This window comes from Ovis aries, chromosome 10 (assembly GCF_016772045.2).
Source record: "Ovis aries strain OAR_USU_Benz2616 breed Rambouillet chromosome 10, ARS-UI_Ramb_v3.0, whole genome shotgun sequence".
Classification (NCBI taxonomy): domain Eukaryota; kingdom Metazoa; phylum Chordata; class Mammalia; order Artiodactyla; family Bovidae; genus Ovis; species Ovis aries.
In genome coordinates, this window is record NC_056063.1 from 52,860,761 (window position 1) to 52,881,141 (window position 20,381).

General features: G+C 35.6%; 1 protein-coding gene across 31 annotated transcripts in view; it reads right to left on the reverse strand.

Moving 5' to 3' along the window:
• The window catches only part of MYCBP2 (MYC binding protein 2), a 271,324-nt gene that overhangs the window by 99,825 nt on the left and 151,118 nt on the right, over window positions 1–20,381 (reverse strand). For all 31 annotated transcript variants that reach the window (XM_060394149.1, XM_060394144.1, XM_060394130.1 and 28 more), the window contains 9 exons: window positions 19,248–19,469; window positions 15,947–16,138; window positions 13,590–13,796; window positions 12,608–12,739; window positions 10,431–10,609; window positions 7,972–8,114; window positions 6,467–6,567; window positions 5,536–5,754; window positions 108–333 (listed from right to left, as the gene is read on the reverse strand). In XM_060394149.1, coding sequence (XP_060250132.1) covers window positions 108–333; window positions 5,536–5,754; window positions 6,467–6,567; window positions 7,972–8,114; window positions 10,431–10,609; window positions 12,608–12,739; window positions 13,590–13,796; window positions 15,947–16,138; window positions 19,248–19,469 — 1,621 coding nt within the window. The remainder of the gene's footprint in view (window positions 1–107; window positions 334–5,535; window positions 5,755–6,466; window positions 6,568–7,971; window positions 8,115–10,430; window positions 10,610–12,607; window positions 12,740–13,589; window positions 13,797–15,946; window positions 16,139–19,247; window positions 19,470–20,381) is intronic.

Below are 20,381 nucleotides of genomic sequence, written 5' to 3' on the forward strand. Positions count from 1 at the left end.
AATAAACATTTTCAATAGCGTGTCTTTACTAAACATAATTCTCATAAATGCATGTATTTTACCATATAAAACAAAATAAGACAAAAAAAAAAAAAAAAGAAACTTACCTGGCAACACTAAAACCATAGTAGGCCACCCAGAGGACCCTGAAAATTTCTTTAGTTCTATCCAGGAATTCAGATTTTCATGAACAGCTGTCAACTTTGGTCCATATCCTGAATTCTGAACAGTTCTAATGGGGATCAACAAACGGAGGACATCTTCCGACTGTGCAGTGCCACACTGAGGGTCAAACTCGAGTGTCATCCACCGCACACACTCTGGGAATGTTACCTGAGGTCAACAGACAAGAGGCCACTTGCATAAGAAGAATCAGGTTTTAGCTTCTGGTCTAGTTTAGAAATAGGACATCATACTGGAAAGATGATCCCTTCAACTTACTGTAACATTAATGTTAAGTAAGGAATTAATACTGTAAAATTTTAAGAATTAAGTGATCAGAAACCAAGGTATTAATGGTCAGTATCAACTGTCTCTGCTCTCCCGTTGTATTATCTATTGTTTTCTATCTAATAAGTGGTTGATACTGCACTGTGTTTAAGTACATACTGATATCATTAAAAAAACAATTACAAAACTGCTTAATTTCTGAAAAAAATAAGCTATCTGATTTTCCTGTGGAAGAGCTTATTTAAATAATAAATTTTCCATTTGAGTCAGTATGCACTTAAGGAATATAGGTAGGTAACTGACAATGTAATTGGATAGGTAATAAAGATACATTGATGGAAATGAATAAATCATTAAAATGTAAGGTTTTAGTCACTTTTAGGTTATCTATCATTCACAGTACCTAATGCAAATGCTTCTTCTCATTAACCAAAAAAACTTTGCAACTTCAAATATTATGAGAATATAAACACACACACTTATACACTTGATAAAAGCCTTGATTTTTATAGTCTTCTATCCTAAAATTTTACTGTACGCAGGAATTTATGATGGCACATAATTACATGTATTTTTAAGGCCATTTTAAAGTTTCTGTCATCATCATAGCAGAAGGAATTCTGTAATTGCAGCAAATTACAGTTAAGCAGGACCACGTCAAGTAGTAAACTATGAATTGGTTGTAGGACATGACATAAACCTTAAGAAATTTCCCAAGTATGATATTAATCTAAAAAAATTTACTTTAGACTATATTTAGTAAAGGATTTTTTATAATCCTTAAATAAAAAGCTCAACTTAGTTCACAGTAACATAAATGCAAATTAAAACTAAACAGGCACCATTTTCCCAACATTCTTCCCATTATATTGGCAGAAGCTTCCAGATTTAAACACATACTCCTGGGGAGGCCATGAGAAAATAAGCATTCCCATATATTGTTGGTGGGACACAAAAAGCCATAACTTCAACGGAAGGGAATTGTCAACATCTAGCAAAACTACATATGCATTCACCGTCAGAATCAGCAACTCCAGATATACCGAGCACAAGGCTCCTCATTCTTTGCTTAAGCCAGCAACCCTACCTCTAGAAGTTTAGTTTGAAGATATGCTTCTAACAAAATGGAAACAAAAACAAACCAAAAAACCCCAACCATATGCACAGTTTATTCACTGCAAAAAAAGAAAAAAAAGAAAACACCCCACATGCTCACACACCAGACTGGCTCAAAGACTATGATACACCTTGACAACAGTGGAGCACTATGAAGTTGTAAAAAGGAATGAGGATGATCTCTGCAAATGGATATGGAGAGATTTTTACACACAGTGTTACTTTTAAAAAGCAAAGTACAAAGTAGTATATACAGTGTGCTATTTAAAAAAAAAGAAAGAAAATAAGACTACATCTGAATCAATCTTTCTGATTTTTTTTCCAAAAAAGAATGCAGTAAGGATAAACCATGATACTTACTGGAGTAAAGCAGAAGCAGAGAAGGAAAAGGACTTATAATTCTGAGTATGTTGCTTTACATAATTTTATTTCTGTAGCTGTATTAGTATTTCACATAGTTTAAAACTAATATTAAGTCAAGTGGGGCAGGGGAAAAACTCATAAAAATTAAGTACAAATAAACAAGACTAACTTTATATTAAACTAATCATGTAGTCACCTACACATATACATAAAATGAACTACTCCAAACAACTCCTGAATAAAGTACTTTGATTATATTAATGCTAGTAGGGTTAATATCGGAGAAGGCAATGGCACCCCACTCCAGTACTCTTGCCTGGAAAATCCCACGGACAGAGGAGCCTAGCAGGCTGCAGTCCATGGGGTCGCTAAGAGTTGGACATGACTCAGTGACCTCACTTTCACTTTTCACTTTCACGCATTGGAGAAGGAAATGGCAACCCACTCCAGTGTTCTTGCCTGGAGAATCCCAGGGAGGGCGGAGCCTGGTGGGCTGCAGACAGAGTCGGACACGACTGAAGCGACTTAGCAGTAGCAGGGTTAATATCAAAAACACTGCAAATAAACTATTTAAGTAGTATTTTTAATTTTTATAGTGGCATACATAGACGAAAATGGTATGAAGAAAATACCTCAGCAGTTTTGACTGGAATTAGTAAGAAGTGCTCAAAAACTGATGAAAACATAGGAAAAGGACACAGAATCTAGTTTGAACAGAATTCCCCTGACCAAATCAACTGACATTTGAGCATCAGACTGAATGACAGCACAATATTGTAACACTGAGCAAAAAGAGAATCTCTGAGTACATACTGGTATAAACACATGCAATAAATATATAAATGAACACACTTTTTCAAGTAGAAGGGGTGGGAAACTCTCCTTTACAACAGAACACCAGCTGGGGGGAAAAACAGAATTAGAAAGCCACCGTCTTGCAGCCACCATAGCAGTAAATGATTTGGGTAAGAATAACCAAAGTGAAAGTGAAGTCGCTCAGTCGTGTCCGACTCTTTGCGACCCCATGGACAGCAGCCCACCCGGCTTCTCTATCCATGGGATTTTCCAGGCAAGATTACTGGAGTGGGGTGCCATTTCCTTCTCCAAGGTATCTTCCCAATCCAGGGATCGAACCCAGGTCACCTGCATTACAGATAGACAAATACATAGACCTACATTACAGATAGCTTTACCGTCTGAGCCACCAGGGAAGCCCTAGAATAACCAAATGGTGCTAAAATTTGTTGAAAGACAGTATTTTTTACACAGTCTCTAACTCATGGATATCTACCCATAGACATTTTCAAAGGGAAAAAAAAAGATGCTTTTTTTTGGTGGAACTGTCACCTTAATCAAGTGACTAAGTACTTCCTGATGGGATACACTGAGGAGAACACAACAGGTTGCCACCCAAAATGCACAACCTGAGTCTATTCATTAAAAAATAATCAATGACATACAAATAAAACACTGATTGTATTCTTCAAAAACGCCAATATCATAAAAGATGAAGAGAGGCTGAGGAACTCTTTCAGATTAAAAAGACAGAAGTGGCCTAACAACTAAATCCATGTTTGAATCGGAGAGGATCCTGTGCATGCGTGCTAAGTCACTTCAGTTGTGTCTGACTCTCTGCGACCCCGTGAACTGTAGCCCACCAGGCTTCTCTGTCCATGGGATTCTCCCAGCAAGAACACTGGAGTGGGTTACCATTTCCTTCTCCAGGGGATCTTCCTGATCCAGGGATTGAACCTGCATCTCCTGAGGCACCTGCACTGCTGGAAGATTCTTTACTGCTGAGCCATGAGGGAAGCCCAGTCTGGGTTTAAAAAAATTCTATGAACACCGGTGGGAAAAATGGCAAATGTTCAAACCACAGCACTTTGAAAAAATGGCAGGTTTCAGATTGAGGCAGAAATGTGTAAGCCTCTTACAACATCTTATACCAGAGCCTATAACATCTTATACCAGACAGTAAGGATGCTACTGTCCTTAAGGATGACTACAGGGGGTGTGTCTAAAGGACTCAGGAGGAGTCTATCAAAAAAACACACAGTCCAATTTCTTAAATAAAATTCAAGGAAACAAAAAACAGAGAGATAGAAGGGGAACAATAGATTAAAAGAGACTTAAGAGACACAACCAATCATAATGTATGAATCTCATTTGGATTCTAATTCAAATATTTTTAAATGTACATATACAACAACATGAAGGAATTATTAGTTTTTTTAAAGAGTGACAAAGACATTATTTTTTATAGGTCCTTACATTTTTAGAGATACAAAAACATCCATGAATATGCTTTAAAACTATATTGTTACTGTTTAGTCACTAAGTCACGTGTGACTCTTTTGCAACCCAGTGGACTGTAGCCCTCTGTACATGGGATTTCCCAGGCAAGAATACTGGAGTGGGTTGCCATTTCCTCCTCGAAGGGATCTTCCTGACCCAGGGATCAAACCCACATCTCCTGCATTGTCAGGCAGATATTTTACCAATGAACCACCTGAGAAGCCCTTAATACAATATGAGAAGGGACAAAGAGAGTGGGGAATAAATAAGAGTTTGACCAATAGTTGATCACTGGTAACTGCGATGATGCACAAATGGGCTAAACTACACTGGTGCATCTTTTCATATGTTTACCATATTCTACAACAAAGAGCTGAATATTTTACAAATGGTAAAGAATACACCTGCCAATGCAGGAGATACAAGAGACGTGGGTTGAATCCCTGGGTTGGGAAGATCCCCTGGAGTAGGAAATGGTAACCCGCTCCAGTGTTTTTGCCTGGAAAATTCCGTGGGCAGAGGAGCCTGGCAGGTTATAGTCCTTGGGGTCACAAAGAATTGGACATGACTGAGTGACTGAGTACCAAAACGTAAACTTATAATTAAATTAAGTGGACAAATTCTCTTTCTTCCCCTTAATTTAAATGATACAATTTAGAAAGCAAAGGAATAGGATTTTGAGTACTCTATAAAAACATTATATATATTTTATATGTACATTTTAACATTGTGTGTAGTATTATAAATCCTGCACTGGGTATATAAATTTTCAGAGATCAGTCTGTGGTACAAATAATATCAGTCAAAAAAAATTGATTTTCATTTATTATTCTTTAAATTTTTTACTGAATTTGTTGCAGTATTCCTTCTGTTTTTCAATGCCTTTTTTTTTTGACTCTGATGCATGTGGGATCCTAGCTCCCTGACCAGGTATCAAACCTGCAACCCTGCACTGGAAGGTGAAGACTCAATGACTGGACCACCAGGAATGTCCCCAAATATGTGATTTTTTTTCAATGTCAATGCTTATATCCACTATTATGATATACAATGTGCAGCTGAGCATTACACACAGCCTTGTACTTACAAAAAGATATGAAAATAATTTTCATAAACCCCATAAAAGTATACTATTTAACAGTAAAAATTCTGTCTTAAACCCTTTTGCGTGCTTGACAGTGCTAACCACCTGCTGATTCCCTATGCACAGAAGTTACACTTCTGAATAGAGGCTAAGTATCCTTCAAGATATCAATATAGAACATCAAATCAGGTTTTAAGTTTAAACTGTTCCTAGGAATCAGTGCCCACCTTGTAGTGCATGACACATGCAGGCTTATAGGGGTGCTCACTCTCTATGACAGCATAGTGATTAGAGGTCGTACAGGCGGACAGGCCTTGCTCAGGTTGATTTCCTGTGGTACTATCTGTTGACTGATTAGGATTGAAGGCAGGGGGTGCATACTTCTGATTCAGAATGGCAACTGAAGGAAGTAACTGTTGGACAAGTCCAAAGACTTCTACAGCCACCTAGTATAAAAAAGAATGATTAAGTGAGATAGTAAGTGTGAAAGTTGCTTTAAAGTTACTAATTACTGTAATTGTTGATTAACCTTATTATTAAGAATTTCCATTTAGAGTTTCTTCTAGTTACGTTTTCACTCAAAGAGAATTTGTACTATGAGAAAAAAAGATTTAGCTTAAAAGTCTTAGGTGTTACATGAATATAACCAAGTTTATATTTTTAAACCCTTCTGCCTTTCTGTAATCCGCAGTAAATTGGGTTTTACTCAAAATTTATTATGCCAAAGGATCAGTAGTTTATAATTTCTTCCATGTCTTGAATATTTCACAATTTAACAACCTTTTTACATTGCTGTTTTTATACAAAATGGAGGTTTGGCATCAACATTATAAATTTTAAAGGTCTTAGTTAACTTAAGCTTTCCTTACATATCATATTCTAAAATATAATTATTTCCAAGTTCCTCAAATGTAAAGCCAACAAATAATACTATTACAAAGTAATACTATCACAAAACAATACGATTACAAAGTAAACTAGTAAGCGATACTAAGATCACAGAGTTAGTTGTTTAGTAACTTCTACCATTTACATGTCTATCTACTTGTTACCTGTAACCCAGATGCCTGAAAGATTATCTTTAAAGGAAAGACACAAAGTCTAAATAAAATTACATTTACAAAAAAAGATTCAAAGTTAGAGAACTGAATCACACACCTTAGGAATAGCAGCAGCTACTGGTCCTATGTAGGCTATAATAAGGGGAAGCAGCATGGAAAACAGACTGGAAGAGCTAAGCAGTTCTGGAATGTCATCAGCTAAAAAAGACATTAAAACTACAGTTAGAAAGCAATTTCACTATAACATATATACAACTGTACTAAACCTGTATTCTAGTTTTCTGAGGAAAATTATAGTTGACATTGACCAAGTGCTTATCAAGGACCTGGCACTATTCTAAGGGCTCTACAGTCATTATCTCCATTAATCCTTACAATAAGGTTCTTTATTATCGCCCCTTGTTTAGAAGTGGAAACCAAGGCACATAGTGTTTAAGTACCTTATCCAAAATCATATATCTGTAAAATGACAGAACTGGAATTAGACCTCAGGGTTACAGTCATGATGTTAAACCAGTACTCTTGGTGCCATACATAGCTACACGTCTGAAGCCAGGCAAACAACATAATCTTTGTGTGCAGGTTACTCAACTGTAATGGAGGATAACATACTTCCCTCATCAGATGCTGTGATGATTCAGTGAGTTAACACCTGTAAAATGCTTAAAGAATGCCTGCAGACATAGTTAATACTCCAAAAATGTTTGCTGTTATTAGCTACACTGCCTTCTATGCTTCCCAAGGAAAGCACTGTGCTGATGGACACTTTATTTTTCCATGAGAATGGTGCTAGGAAGATAAGCTGAAGACCTCTCTATTAAGGGACAATTATTTCTAGATATTTTTTTCTACATCTGCTGTAGCATCAGAACAGGCTGGGCATTGAGGTAAAAAATATAGTTTCCTCGTCCAGCCTAAGCTACTGGTTTGGATAGACCAAATACTCTTTATTTCCAGCAAATTTCTCACGTGATTTTGACATGCAACTACATTTAGGAACAAGTGTTATAGTGAACAGTAAGGTTTTTGTAAATTTAACTCTGCTGCAGTGTGGCAGTGGGGAAAAGGTGGCAGGGAGATTATTAGGATGTTATCCACCCATGAAAAAGAGGATGTGTGCTTGAACTACAGCAGCCTGAACTATGGGAGAACAGATAGAGAGAACAGAAACTGGAGAGTTTCCAGGGGAAGAACTTGGAAAACTCAGTTTAGATAAGTGAATCTGGAAAGACGTTTGGGGTTGCCCAGACCTTTGGATGCATGGTGATGCTACTACAGAAAGAAAACCAGGTCTAAAGTGGAAAACAAAAAAAATTTTTTTAAACTACTAAAAGAGGCAAAGACTCAATTAAGAGTTTTCCTCTTAATGGGCTAACTCAGAACACTACAGTGTAAAATAACTGCTTTGAAACATTTTAACAAATTTTGCATTAGTGTATGGAGAGCATGGCTGATCCAAAATGAATATGTGTATATGTGCAGACCCATAAGGGATCACTCTGGTATTTTACAAGGTAGTTCTTCTTTAGTAACTCTGCACATAAGTTGGAGAATAAAGAATCTAAAATATCACTATTAAGGAAGTAAAAAAAACAATCTTACCGTCTACAGCAAGAGCTCTGTGCAAGAGGTCTTTTGCAGCTCGAACAACAGTGCTTACCACAGAGAGAGCTCTGCTACAGTTTTTATCTTCTTCATTGGCTTTACTTAGAAGTTGGGATTGTAAATCTCCATCAAATTCACTCCTGTAACATCAGTAACACGACATCATTTTACATAGTGGGTAAAACATGATCTAACTCTAGGAATCACATCTGGATCACAAGTTTAAATATTTAAGTTAAAAAATAGTAAATGTATAACTATATAGTTTCAAGGCATAACAGGGCTTCAAAGAAAAAAGCCACATAAGAGCTTAAAGTTATTTTATTTTTTTAAGTAAATAACATCATGACAGAACCACTATTTAAGCAAAGTCTTGAACTGTATTTTCTAAAAAAAGACCTGGAGGAACTGGGAGAAGAGTAGTCAGGCCAAAAGAACAGTAAGATGAAGGTTCAGACAGGAACAAGATGGGTGAGATCAAGGAATAGAATGAAGACAAGTGTGACGAGAATGAAAGGAGAAAGAGTGAAAGGTGACAGGTGGGTAAGGTAAACAAGAGTCAGGTCACATGAGTAAAGACTTTACATTTCATCCTGGAATGGGAAAGGGGAGCTATGAGGGGAAGGTGAGCAAGGGCTCACCTAAAGACTTGACAGGATTTATATTTCGCTGAGGTCACTCTGGCTGCAGGGTGCAGGACAGAGTGTAAGAGAGCTCAGTGAAAAGAGAGGTTTAGAGGCTAGTTCCTTTCGAATCCAGTTATCCAGGTGGTTACTCAAGTCAAGGTGGAGATGGTTTGGGCTTGATGTTAATGATAGGAGTGGGAGAAGAGGTCAGATTTAGGCCAAGACTTACTGATGCAAAGTGTGAGGGTAAGATAGGCATTGGATGGGGAGGAACACTGGATGGAGACCTGTGGATGGGGAGGAGTTTCACCCAGATGCCTGTTAGCCAGCCTCAGAGAGGATGTGTGTGTGGTACGGTGGTTAAAGGTAGGTCACCTGCAGTCCAGTCTCCTGGCTACAAATCCCAGGACCACAGCTTACTGAAAGTGTGACTGCAGCAAGTCGCTGAGTCACTCCGGGCCTCAGGTCCCTCATCTGTAAAGGAGGGATAGGAAATTGCACACCCCACGGAGTTCCTGCAAGGACTGGCTGAACTGACACAGGGTGAGCACTCAGAGCACCGTATGGCAGAAAAGAGTGCTCAGGACACAGGACCTCTAATCACCATCTCCCTTACCATCACCCTGATGAAATTCAGAGGGGCCTGGATATTCACTCCAGGGCTCAGAGGAGCTAGGCGCTAGAGACGCAGACTTGGCAGACATCAGAATAACACGGCTTTCCCAGTTAAGTGATTTTAATATTTTAAAACTAAAAATGAAAGCGAAGGATACTTAAATCTTTGTGGAAAATATCAAAATATAAACATTGCATTTTGTATAATGTATAAATTCTGGAAAGCAGATGCTTTTAAGGGATTCTCCATCTTTTTTATCTTTAGCGCATGATGTGGTTTCTAGTCTACACTCTGACAGAGAGAAAAATGTACTGTTTGTTGTGAGGCTATGTAACAGAAAAGGGTTTTCATTACGGTGAAAGGACTAGAAAGCTTTTGTGTGTCAGCAGCAACATGCCACTATAGAGCTATTTGTGCCTACTATTTCTATTCTATTTTACACAGAGAAAGAAAGCAGATCCTCAGGACAGAAAGCAGTTAGGACAGAAGTGTCCTAACTGCCAAGGCAGTGTCCCCAGATTGTTTGTGAAGGAAAAAGGAAGCAGTAAGCCTCTGAAACCTATGGGCAACTTCAGTGATTTGCTGTCAAGTCAGATTGAGGACAAATGTGGTGAATGCTACTCACTACTACCTATGGTTCCAGCTAAGCTGTTAAAAGAAAAATGTAGACTCAGTGAGAAATGTATATTTAAAAGTGTTTTTAAACTCAAAATTATTGTAATTCTGTTTTTCACTGTTTACATAAGGAATGATTTTTGTTAAACACATTATTACAAATACATTATTACATACTCTAGGGCTACAAGGACTAGATTCACAGACACCAAAACACTCTGCAGAAAGGATAGCTGGATCAAGGTAACAACAGCACTTTGGCAGAGTTGATTTCCTCGTTAACTTTTGGCATTTAAAATAAATAAATTCCATTAAAATTTGGCCACAAATGCAGACCACAAAACTATAAAAGGGACAACAAAAAGCATATATACCCTGTACATAAACATTTCAAAAGGAAATAATGACAAAGAACATTTTAAAGTAAACACTGAATTTATATATTAAAATGAGACCTTTTTGTACAAATTAGCATGTGCAAGGAAGATACACTGTGCAATTTAATTATCACCGCCCATTTAGCCTCTTGTACCTTGGTAGTAAAATGCACATGTTCTGCTGCTGTCGAGTAGTCAGCCCTGATCTCCATACACACCTACCTGTAGTAGAGTATCTGGGGAATCTGTCCTCTGGTTTGATTTGTGCCATTACTACTCAAGCTGCACGTACTGAATGTGAACGTCACGCCATCAGGGCACTGAACCGTGGTCATTCCTCCATCTCCATTGGCTGTGCGGCTTCCGTAGTTCCTCAGGCGCACAGCGTACTTAACATTTTCCTTCACAATAAAGATGTAAAGCATGTTTATACTTATTTACAATGTACAAGGATACAGTAATATAAAATGAACTCTAGTAGTAAACTGGGCAAATACACGTGGCCCTTGAGCATCATGGGTGTGAACTGCATGCGTCTGGTACACAGAATATTCCTCAACAATAAATACTACAGTACTACACGACCCAAGTTTGGCTGAATCAAAACATGTATAACCAGCATTTTTGTTTTGTTCAGTTTCTAAGCTGTGTCTGACTCTCTGCAACACCATGGACTGCAGCAGGCTTCTCTGTCCTTCGTATCTCTCGGAGTTTGCTCAGATTCATGTCCATCGAGTCGATGATGCCATCCAACCATCTCATCCTCTGCTGTGCCCTTCTCCTCCTGCCTTCAATCTTGCCCAGCATCAGGGTCTTTTCCAACGAGTCGGCTCTTCACATCAGGTGGCCAAAATATTGGAGCTTCTGCTTCAACATCAGTCCTTCCAATGATAATATTCAGGGTTGATTTCCTTTTAGGATTAACTGGTTTGATCTCCGTGCTGTCCAGGGGACTCTCAAGAGTCTTTTCCAGCACCACAGTTTGAAAGCATCAATTCTTTGGCACTCAGCCTTCTTTATGGCCCAACTCTCACATCTGTCCATGACTACTAGAAAAACTATAACTTTGGCAGACCCAGCATAGGTAGGTATAAAAAGGGCTGACTGTAAGTTATACTTGAATTTTCCACTGTGAGAAGGGTCAATACCTCTAATTCCCACATTGTTCAAGGGCCAACTGTATAAAGAATGTCATATTTATACACAATTTGGTTAAATGAGTTTTTAGTAAGTCAAGCAGGGTAATAATTAACACTTACTGATGTTTATTACTTAACAGAAAACTTTCTGTGATTTACTTAAATTAATCCTTAAAATGGTCTCATAAGGTTAAGTCCCATTATTACCCCTATTTTACAGATGAGGAATCTGTGGTACAGAGAAGGTAAATAATTTGCCAAAGTCACACAACTAGTAAACAGTGATGAAGTAGGATTTAAATACAGTGTAACTCTAGCGTCTGCTTTTAATCCCACTGTAAAGAATATTAGCCATATTAAAAGATTTTGAATACATGAATTTAGATTTTCCTTTGCTAAGTTTAACTTTTAAGCTTGTTTTAAATATAGGAAAAATATAATAATGAGTTCATTATAATTTTAAGAGAGACAGAAAGAGACAGGCAAACATGGGAAAATATATCTGTAAGACAAAACAAGATTCACTTGTATAAAAAATATGATATAGATACTGGTGCCTAACAATCAGAGACATAAACTTCATAATGATGTTTTTTGTTTTTTTAGTATCATATATCTTTTTGATGAAGTAACTAATTAAGTTACCTCATCCAAAACTCAGCTGTGTAATGAAAATTATTATGGTTGGATTCAGAATTACTCTATTATTACTTTAATATGAAGTAAAATTTGTTTTCCTAATAGTTATTTACTGCTAGACAATTAAGTTATATACAATAATAATAGCTTTAATAGTTAACACTATTTGTTAAGACCACTTGCTCTTTAAATGAGTTCTCGCACAATGAGAAGAAAAAATAGGAACTAATATTTATTGAATTTCTATATTGTGCTAGACACTGAGGCAAGTACTCTCCTCCATTTCTTAATTTAATCTGAACAATGTTACAATGGAGGTATTATCCTTCCCAACCTACAGATCAGTCTCAGAGTGGGCAAGTGATGACATGTCCAACATCTCAGAGCTAATATTGGGAAAAGCAAGTATCTGAAAGCTAGGTTTATTTGACTCCAAAACCTACGGCTACTTTCCACTATATCAGACTTTAACCTTTTGCATAAGTAGAGTACAATACAGTAACACATTAGGGATACAGTCAATACTGTATTTAAAGGACCACAAAAACTTTTTATCATTGTTTTTACATAAACTCATAATAATACATTCCATTTACAAACTAAACACATTGTTAAAATTACCTTTAAAGGAACAACTTTGTCAAGTCTGATTTCAGCTATATCACTGGGTGAATCATCTGTTGTGTAAGTTCCTTTGACTAATTCTAGAGATGTCCATCTGTGAGAATGAGTTGAATCCCCTGCATGCTCACTCTAATTAAAACAAAACAAAGCCCGCACATATTCTTAATTTCATTAAATGAACAATTTTGACTTATAATCAATTACTGTTTTTAAGCAGTCTATTTTCTTGCAAATAAAATTATTATCCATTAGCACTCATCCATATAAACTAAAGAAAGCATTTTTGGTCCTCTATTCATTTGTATTCATTTTCTGAACTATCTGCAAATTATATCATACACAGGCTTTTCTCATCTGTCTTAAAATGATTTCCTCTTCTTCATCAGAATGCTATATCTAATTACAGAGTTTAAGGAAACAATTAACTGAATTAACTGCTTAAGAGAAGCAAAATACAGATAGACTTATTTATTAGCAAGTGATTTACATGCTACTTGTCTCATTTTAATAAAACTTTATGAAACTTAGGCGCTTTAAAAAATCTATAGTGGATACAGCAAGATAAAGCTAATTCAACCAACAACACTCTTTACTATTAATCATCCATTAGCACTCTTGACAAAACTGCTTAATCACTGATGGGGTAATAATATCAGTCTGAATACTGTTCTTGTTTTCTGAAATATTACAATAGTAAAAAAAAAAATTACTCAAGATTTATAATCTGAGGCCTGGTTACATAATTTCTCATTTTCACTTAAAATCTTCCCTGGTAGTGCAGAAAACATGACGCAGGAGCGATCCAAATGGTACATAAACAATCAAGAAGAATTGCTCCCTTTAAATTCCTCTAACGTTGCCCATCTATGACTAATCTGCTAAACTGCACTATCTGGCTCTGGACCACTGCACTATTATAATGATGTATGTCCTGACACACAACCCACACACCCAAATGCATACTCAGAGTGGCACTTACATCATCAACCAACACCTCTAATTCATATTCATGAATTCCACCTCCTCCATAGACAGAAAAACCGACCACAACTATTCCAGGCTTGTCTACCGAAAAACAGATGGCATCTGGGGACCCATTCCCGGTGTTCCAACTTCTCCCCTGACTTGTCTTTGTGAATCGGTTAGCACTGGCTTTAACAGAGTGGAGAGAATTAAGGCCGTCAACCTGTAAATGACAAAAGTAAAAATATCAGTAGTCTGTACCTAAGTGTTACTAACATGCCTTTAACAAAACTATTCAAAAGTTTCTAAGGAGTTCAATAAAATAACCTACCTTTAACAAGAGGGTTTAAACCTCTCTAAAGGTATATTCCATTAAGAGATTAACCAGGAATAAAATCAGACTATATCACTCTAAATTCACAAATCAGTGTCTTTTTAGTCAAATTATACATTTAACTTAATTTATAATGTCAGAACTATAAACTTGTAAGTTATCACAGTTGTAACATGTGAACAAATTATCACTCACTTTGCAAAGAGATACCAATATTTTTAAGACCAATAGTTTTCAAACTATGCTGCACAGAACTCTAGGACAGATGAATATTCAAGAAAGAGGTGGACTGAGGTTCCTCTTTTCAGTCAGACCATCCTTCCTCTTATCTGTGAGTTTCAAGCTAAGACTCCATTGCAGAAAATGTTCTATGCCTTAAGTCTGAATATCACTAATGTATATCATAATAACTTGGTAGTCAATATGGGAAAATACACATATACACAAGTACTACATCATTAATTACAGACTTTGATTAGGGAGGATCAAAGCACTTATTTTTGGTTCAAAACTAGCTTTTTAATTACAAAGCCTATTTCTGCTCAAAGCTGGCTGCAGAAGTTTGGAAGAGCTACAAGAGGAAAAAATTTAAGATTCCAGCAAGCATTACAAACTCCTCTGAGAAAGAAAAAAGTATGGATATCTAAGTCAGGACCTTTAGAAACTCCCAAGGTTGTGAATTAGGCACTTGAAATTTTGGGCTTTCCTATTAAAAAAGTAAGTTCATAGGAGACTGATTACTAGATAGTAAATTTCTGAGGAATTAATGTATTCTGGGGACCAACACACTATAAACCTCCATCCAAGGTCTATAATAGTATAGGAGGGTAGTTTATTACAGGCTGAATGAACAAGTGAAAAGGAAAATTAAAATGTTCTGACAAGGGCTTCACCACCTCAACCAGGGTGAGATACTGAAATCTGCTCAGATGTGTGTAATCATTTAGAAATCCTAAAGACTTACCTCTCACTCTGAATCAGTAATGAGTGTAGACTGAATGGATCAAGTGAAAATAGACTCTTAAATAAATCTGAGAGTAAGAAAAAGTAAAGACTAGGAATTATAAAATTAAAATAGAGCAAAGACATTCCTTGGCAAGAAACCAGAGACTTGGGGTCACTGAGTACATAATAGTTATTAAACAGTCATTTGAATGATACAACGTACTGTACATTATGACATAAAACCAATGTCTACTGTCTACTTTTTCAGAGAAAAAACAGAACCGTTCACCAAATTCAGTCAAAACATTTAGATGAATTAGAAAACAGTGAGCAGGACAGTGAAATGGTGAAAAATAATTACTTTAAAAAATGTAAAGGCACTTTGAAGATGTTGCAATGTAGTTTTCTCAAACATATTAATATTTGATCCTTTAAAGACTTTGTGATAATAATGGCTGTACAACAATGTGACTCCACTTAATACCACTGAACTGCACACATAAACATGACTAGAATGATTAATTTTTTGTTGTGTAATTTACTACGATTAAAAAAAAGAAAAACCTTTGTGATACAGGTTTCTTTAACCTGTATAATAACATAAAGATAACATATAAAATAATATAAAAATTATTATTATTCCCATTTTACGCATGTGTTTGTCTACGATTAACCGAGTGAGCAGAGCTAAGGTCTGCACCTCTTCACGTTCTCCACCCCACACACTCATCATTAGTAGTCCTACTTCTACTTCCCATTACCCAGCAACGAGAACTATTTCTGCCTTCACTAGGACACGGTGGTGGGCTGTGCAATGAGGCAGTTAAGGGGAAATGGTATACTTTGTATTAGTGCAGCATCCCGGGTAAACTGCTGAGAGGGAGGAAGCAAGTAAGAGGAGAGAGGAGATGTAAGGAAGTGGGGGTGGGGAATAAAAATTGAAAAAAAAAAAAAAGGGACAAGCCAGCTTGAAACTATTTTCTTGATGAAAATTAGTTTCTATGAAGCCAAAATACATGAGGAAAAAAAGAAAAAGAAACAATGTGGAGCGCTGAAACATGTCCTCGTTATCCAGTATCAGAACAGAACCTCACCTCAGATCCCAGGGCAGATGCGGTCAGTTCACTGACAATGCTGGCCAGCAACCCGCAGGTGTTGGAGACCAGGTGGGAGGAGAAGAGCTCATTTTCTCTCCTCAGGCTGTTTCTGACGGGGAGCACCACAATTACCAGCATTTTCTCCAGAACTTCACGGAAGCTTGTCATCCCAGAGATATTCTCTTCATTCTGTGACACATGAAAAGAAAAAGTTCCCAGATAATTGCTTCATTTTCCTTCGCCTGAGTACTCAATTGCAAAATATTGTTTTCTAGAAGACACCTTTAAAACCCAGATTTGAGTCTTCATCTATGTATGCATCCAGCTGTATGTGGGCTCACCATGTCTACTTTTCATGTAGAAGTCCTTTCTCAAATTATTAGTCTCTAGATATCATAAAAGTACCACACATTTACAAAATGTCTGCTTTCATTAACCTTGAGTCATGTTCACTTACCCTCTTATTTGACTTTTCACTAACAATCATATGACAGAAAAAAAACCTCTTCCTATTTAAAAAGCTATTTCTGCAGGACAAGATTCCAAACTGAGATAATTATTTCTGATATGCAATAATTCCCAGTATGAAATAATATAATGACTACTGATTTAAAGGCAAAGCAATTGAGCAATAATCTATATAATCTGTTTTCTAATACAATTATTTCTGTACATGTATGGGACAAAAATATGGAACTGTACAATGAATTGTACAGTTTTACAATTCTTACTATATTTGATTTCAGAAGTGAAGATAAGACATTTCCACCCCTACAAATGAAAAACTTTCAAAATAAGAAATTAGTCCCATTAAAGACCAATGGGAAAATACTTTTTTCCAGGAAAAAGGAGAAAAGATGAAGCACCCTCAACATAATATGCACAATCTTTCTCTCATACTTTAATAATGTCCAATCTTAGGCTAAAAATAGTCACTTAGAGATATTCTTCAATATTTAAGTTATTTCTACTATCTCTGAATTAAAATTACCATAACATTTAGGTCAGTATCTTAAGTAATTGGGTTTTTGTGGCTTTCACTCTCCAAAATCTTTACTTTCTGGGAACATCTCAGAAACTTAACTTTGGATAAAACTCAATTTCCAACAGTACTCCATAGTCAGTACTCTGGAAGGGCTTTCTTTGGGGGGTGGGGTATGGGGGATGCGTGGAATGCATTTATCTAGTTACATCCACTTAGTTTCTAACTAGTAATTAAAAGATTAATAAAAGAAACTGCCTATAAAATCTTAACATGGAGTCGAGTGTCAATGTATTTTAGTTAAAGGATATATATCTATAAAAAAGCACATTACTAGCCACTAAAATTTTAGAAAAAGGGAACTCTTATTCACTAGTGGTGGGAGATGCAAGCTGACATTAGCTTTCTAGAAGGCATTTTGGCAGTTGGTAGCAAAATCTTAACATATTTTCCCTGACTTAAAATTTTTCCACACTTTAAGATTTATTCTGGAAAATTCACAGTGTATATAAATAAAAATTTAGTCAATGACATTTTCAGCAGCACTGTTTAAAATATTGAAATACTGGGAAAAATCTAAATATATTTACATAGAGGAAAAGTATTTAATGATTATATTATGCTATTCCCAAATGGTAGAATTCTATATTATCCATTAAAAAGCAAAATATACTAATCAGTATATATTGTCACAGATTAATACATATGTGAATATGCAATTAATTTCAATAATTACCAAATGTTAGTAGTTCTAAAAAGCTTTTAATATCTTGAAGTTTTACTACACTTTTAAGGAAAACACTGCAACACTAAAGGGAATCCCAAAAGAAACACAAAGCTTATCTGTAACTTTATCACACAAACATTATCTTTACTTCTAGCATTCTCTTCCAAAATATGTATGTTTTTGCATACATATTTTACATAGTTTGTCACCAGAGTTGTCTATATACCTTGATTTTTTACTTTATTTTAAAAACTTAACAAACATCTGCCTTGATATTAAATGTAAAGTTATTTTTAATGACTGATAGAACCATATTTTATCAAGTTGACATATCCAAATTCAATTATTTCACGTAATGATAGATATTTAAGGCTCTAAGCCACTCACTTTTCCTTTTAATAATATATATATCTATATATCTATATATAGCTTTAGTCTTCCAATTACTTCCTCAGGTAATTTCCTTTGCAAATATTCATCACACATACTACTGAATTAACAACTTATTTTTTAAAAATACCATTCCAGTTTATGGGTCCTCAATTCAAGAGCTATATTGATCTTCTTAATTCTCATCTCAACTAGTACCTAATAAACGCCTAATAAATAGTAGGTACATGATAAATACTTGCTAAAAGGTCGAAAGAAAAGGATTACTTACACTACATAATGCTATAAACCATCTATAAGTTTAGTGGTTTCCTCACAGTCTTACCAGCACAGCATTTTATAAAAGCAAAAGATTATTTTCCTGATATTTTACAAATATATTGATACCATCACAGAACTTTCATCTACATTTAATTACTAGCTAAGACTGAAAAATTTCCCAGGTTGACTTACTCTCTAGAAGTCCTCATATTTATTTCCATCACTTCTATGGGATCCTGCCAAAGTGCGATATTAACTGCAAATTTGCTTCCCATTCCACTATTGTCCTATTTTGTTTCTCTATGTCTCTGAAAATTTTCTCATAATTTTTCTGTTGCTTCAGTCACTAGAAAACTACTACTGTACAACAATTGGTATAACTGTTCTATTTTATACCCTTTTTTCCCTTTAAAGATTACTTCTCATCAGCTTGGTAGTAGGTTTCCATGCATACTTAATTTTTCCCCACAATGCTTTCTAATATACCAGAAGCAATTACTAAGTAATGTTCCCTATGATTATTGTTTTATAATACTTATTTGAACATACCAAATTGTTGTAGAAAAAAAGTTTTAAAACTTATCTATTTCCCTAAAATTCTATCTTGGCAATCTAAAATATTATTTTGGAATGTAAAAGTTTGCTTATAGTATCTGCAATTTTTAAATGGTTTGGCAAAAAAATACACAAGAATTTATCTCGTAAGTCTATCAAATTTTGCATAGGTTAGGGATCATTTAAAATTAAAAATTAAGAGAAAAGACTGCTCATTTACAGATAAACATGAGAAAATTTTTTTCTTAATTTTAACTCTTCTTGCGAAACTCATTATTTGGTAAATATACTTACCTATGCAGAAAAATAAGCACCAAGCCAAGTATGTTTCTATTTACAGTTTTATTACTTCAATATGGATGATATTTCAGAAAAAGACCTACCTGGCTGAGTTTTTCCATATGTGCTACCAAAAGGGGAAATCGGTGAACCAGTGTGGAGTCATTCTCTGTGCTAACTTGTTTAACAATTGACCGTAGCAATACTTCTCCATCATATGCAATAGGGAAGATAGAAGTCAGCTTAACAGATGTGTGACACAGAGCTGACATCACAGCTGCAAGGAGTCGGCTACTTGATGTCTTGAAGTTTGCCTCTTGGATATCCTTTTAAAAACAAAAAGGCAAACAACCTTAAATCATACTAACATTTTCTAGCACTAGGTCACTCTGTCTGGTTATAGGATAATACACTATTATTATCAACGCTTTTACGCACAATTGCTTAAATTACTACCCAATGAAGCTGGAAAATAACTAAATACAGCCAAGAAAAATCAGCTTCCTGTACTATTTATACGTTTGTAGACCCTCAGAATCACAGTCCTCTCTAGTACAATTTCTCAAAAATGATTTCATAAAGGTCCCAATTAGTATACAGTGAAAGTTATTTCCAGTAACAAGCACTGAAACCATTTCCCTCAAATAATAAATGACTTAACTTGTCAGTCGGTGCTACTATAAGAAGATATCTACCTCATGTTAATGTAGCTTAATGTTATTATGCCGCTGCAGCAGCCATTTCACTAAGATCACAAAATTATGTCATCTTATTACACAGTTTATTCAGAAAATTTATCACACTTGGCAAGATTTTATAAAAAAGTATTAAAAACTTATCAACACAGGATATGCAGGATATACAGAGGATCATACAGTTTTATCTCTCCATTCAGTTAATATGCTTGTAATAGCAACTCAAGTATCAATTACGTTAATTTTTAAATGTAAAACTAACCTTTCATTTCTAAAATAAACTCCAATTGCTATAATACACATTTTATTCACAGTTCACAAAAGTTGTATACACTGTACTTAGTTCATAAAGTATTTGTGTTACAAAGTCTAGCTGAGAGCAAAGCTAGTTTCTGTATGTTAAGACAATGTTTGTTAAAGTTAGCCTGTTCAGTAGCAAAAACCACCAGGTCAGAATGGGCAGGCTGAGACAGTGAAAGAGTAATTAAGTTGCGCACTGATCCAGGCAATAACCCTACCCCAGGAAAGTAAGTGGTAAAATAC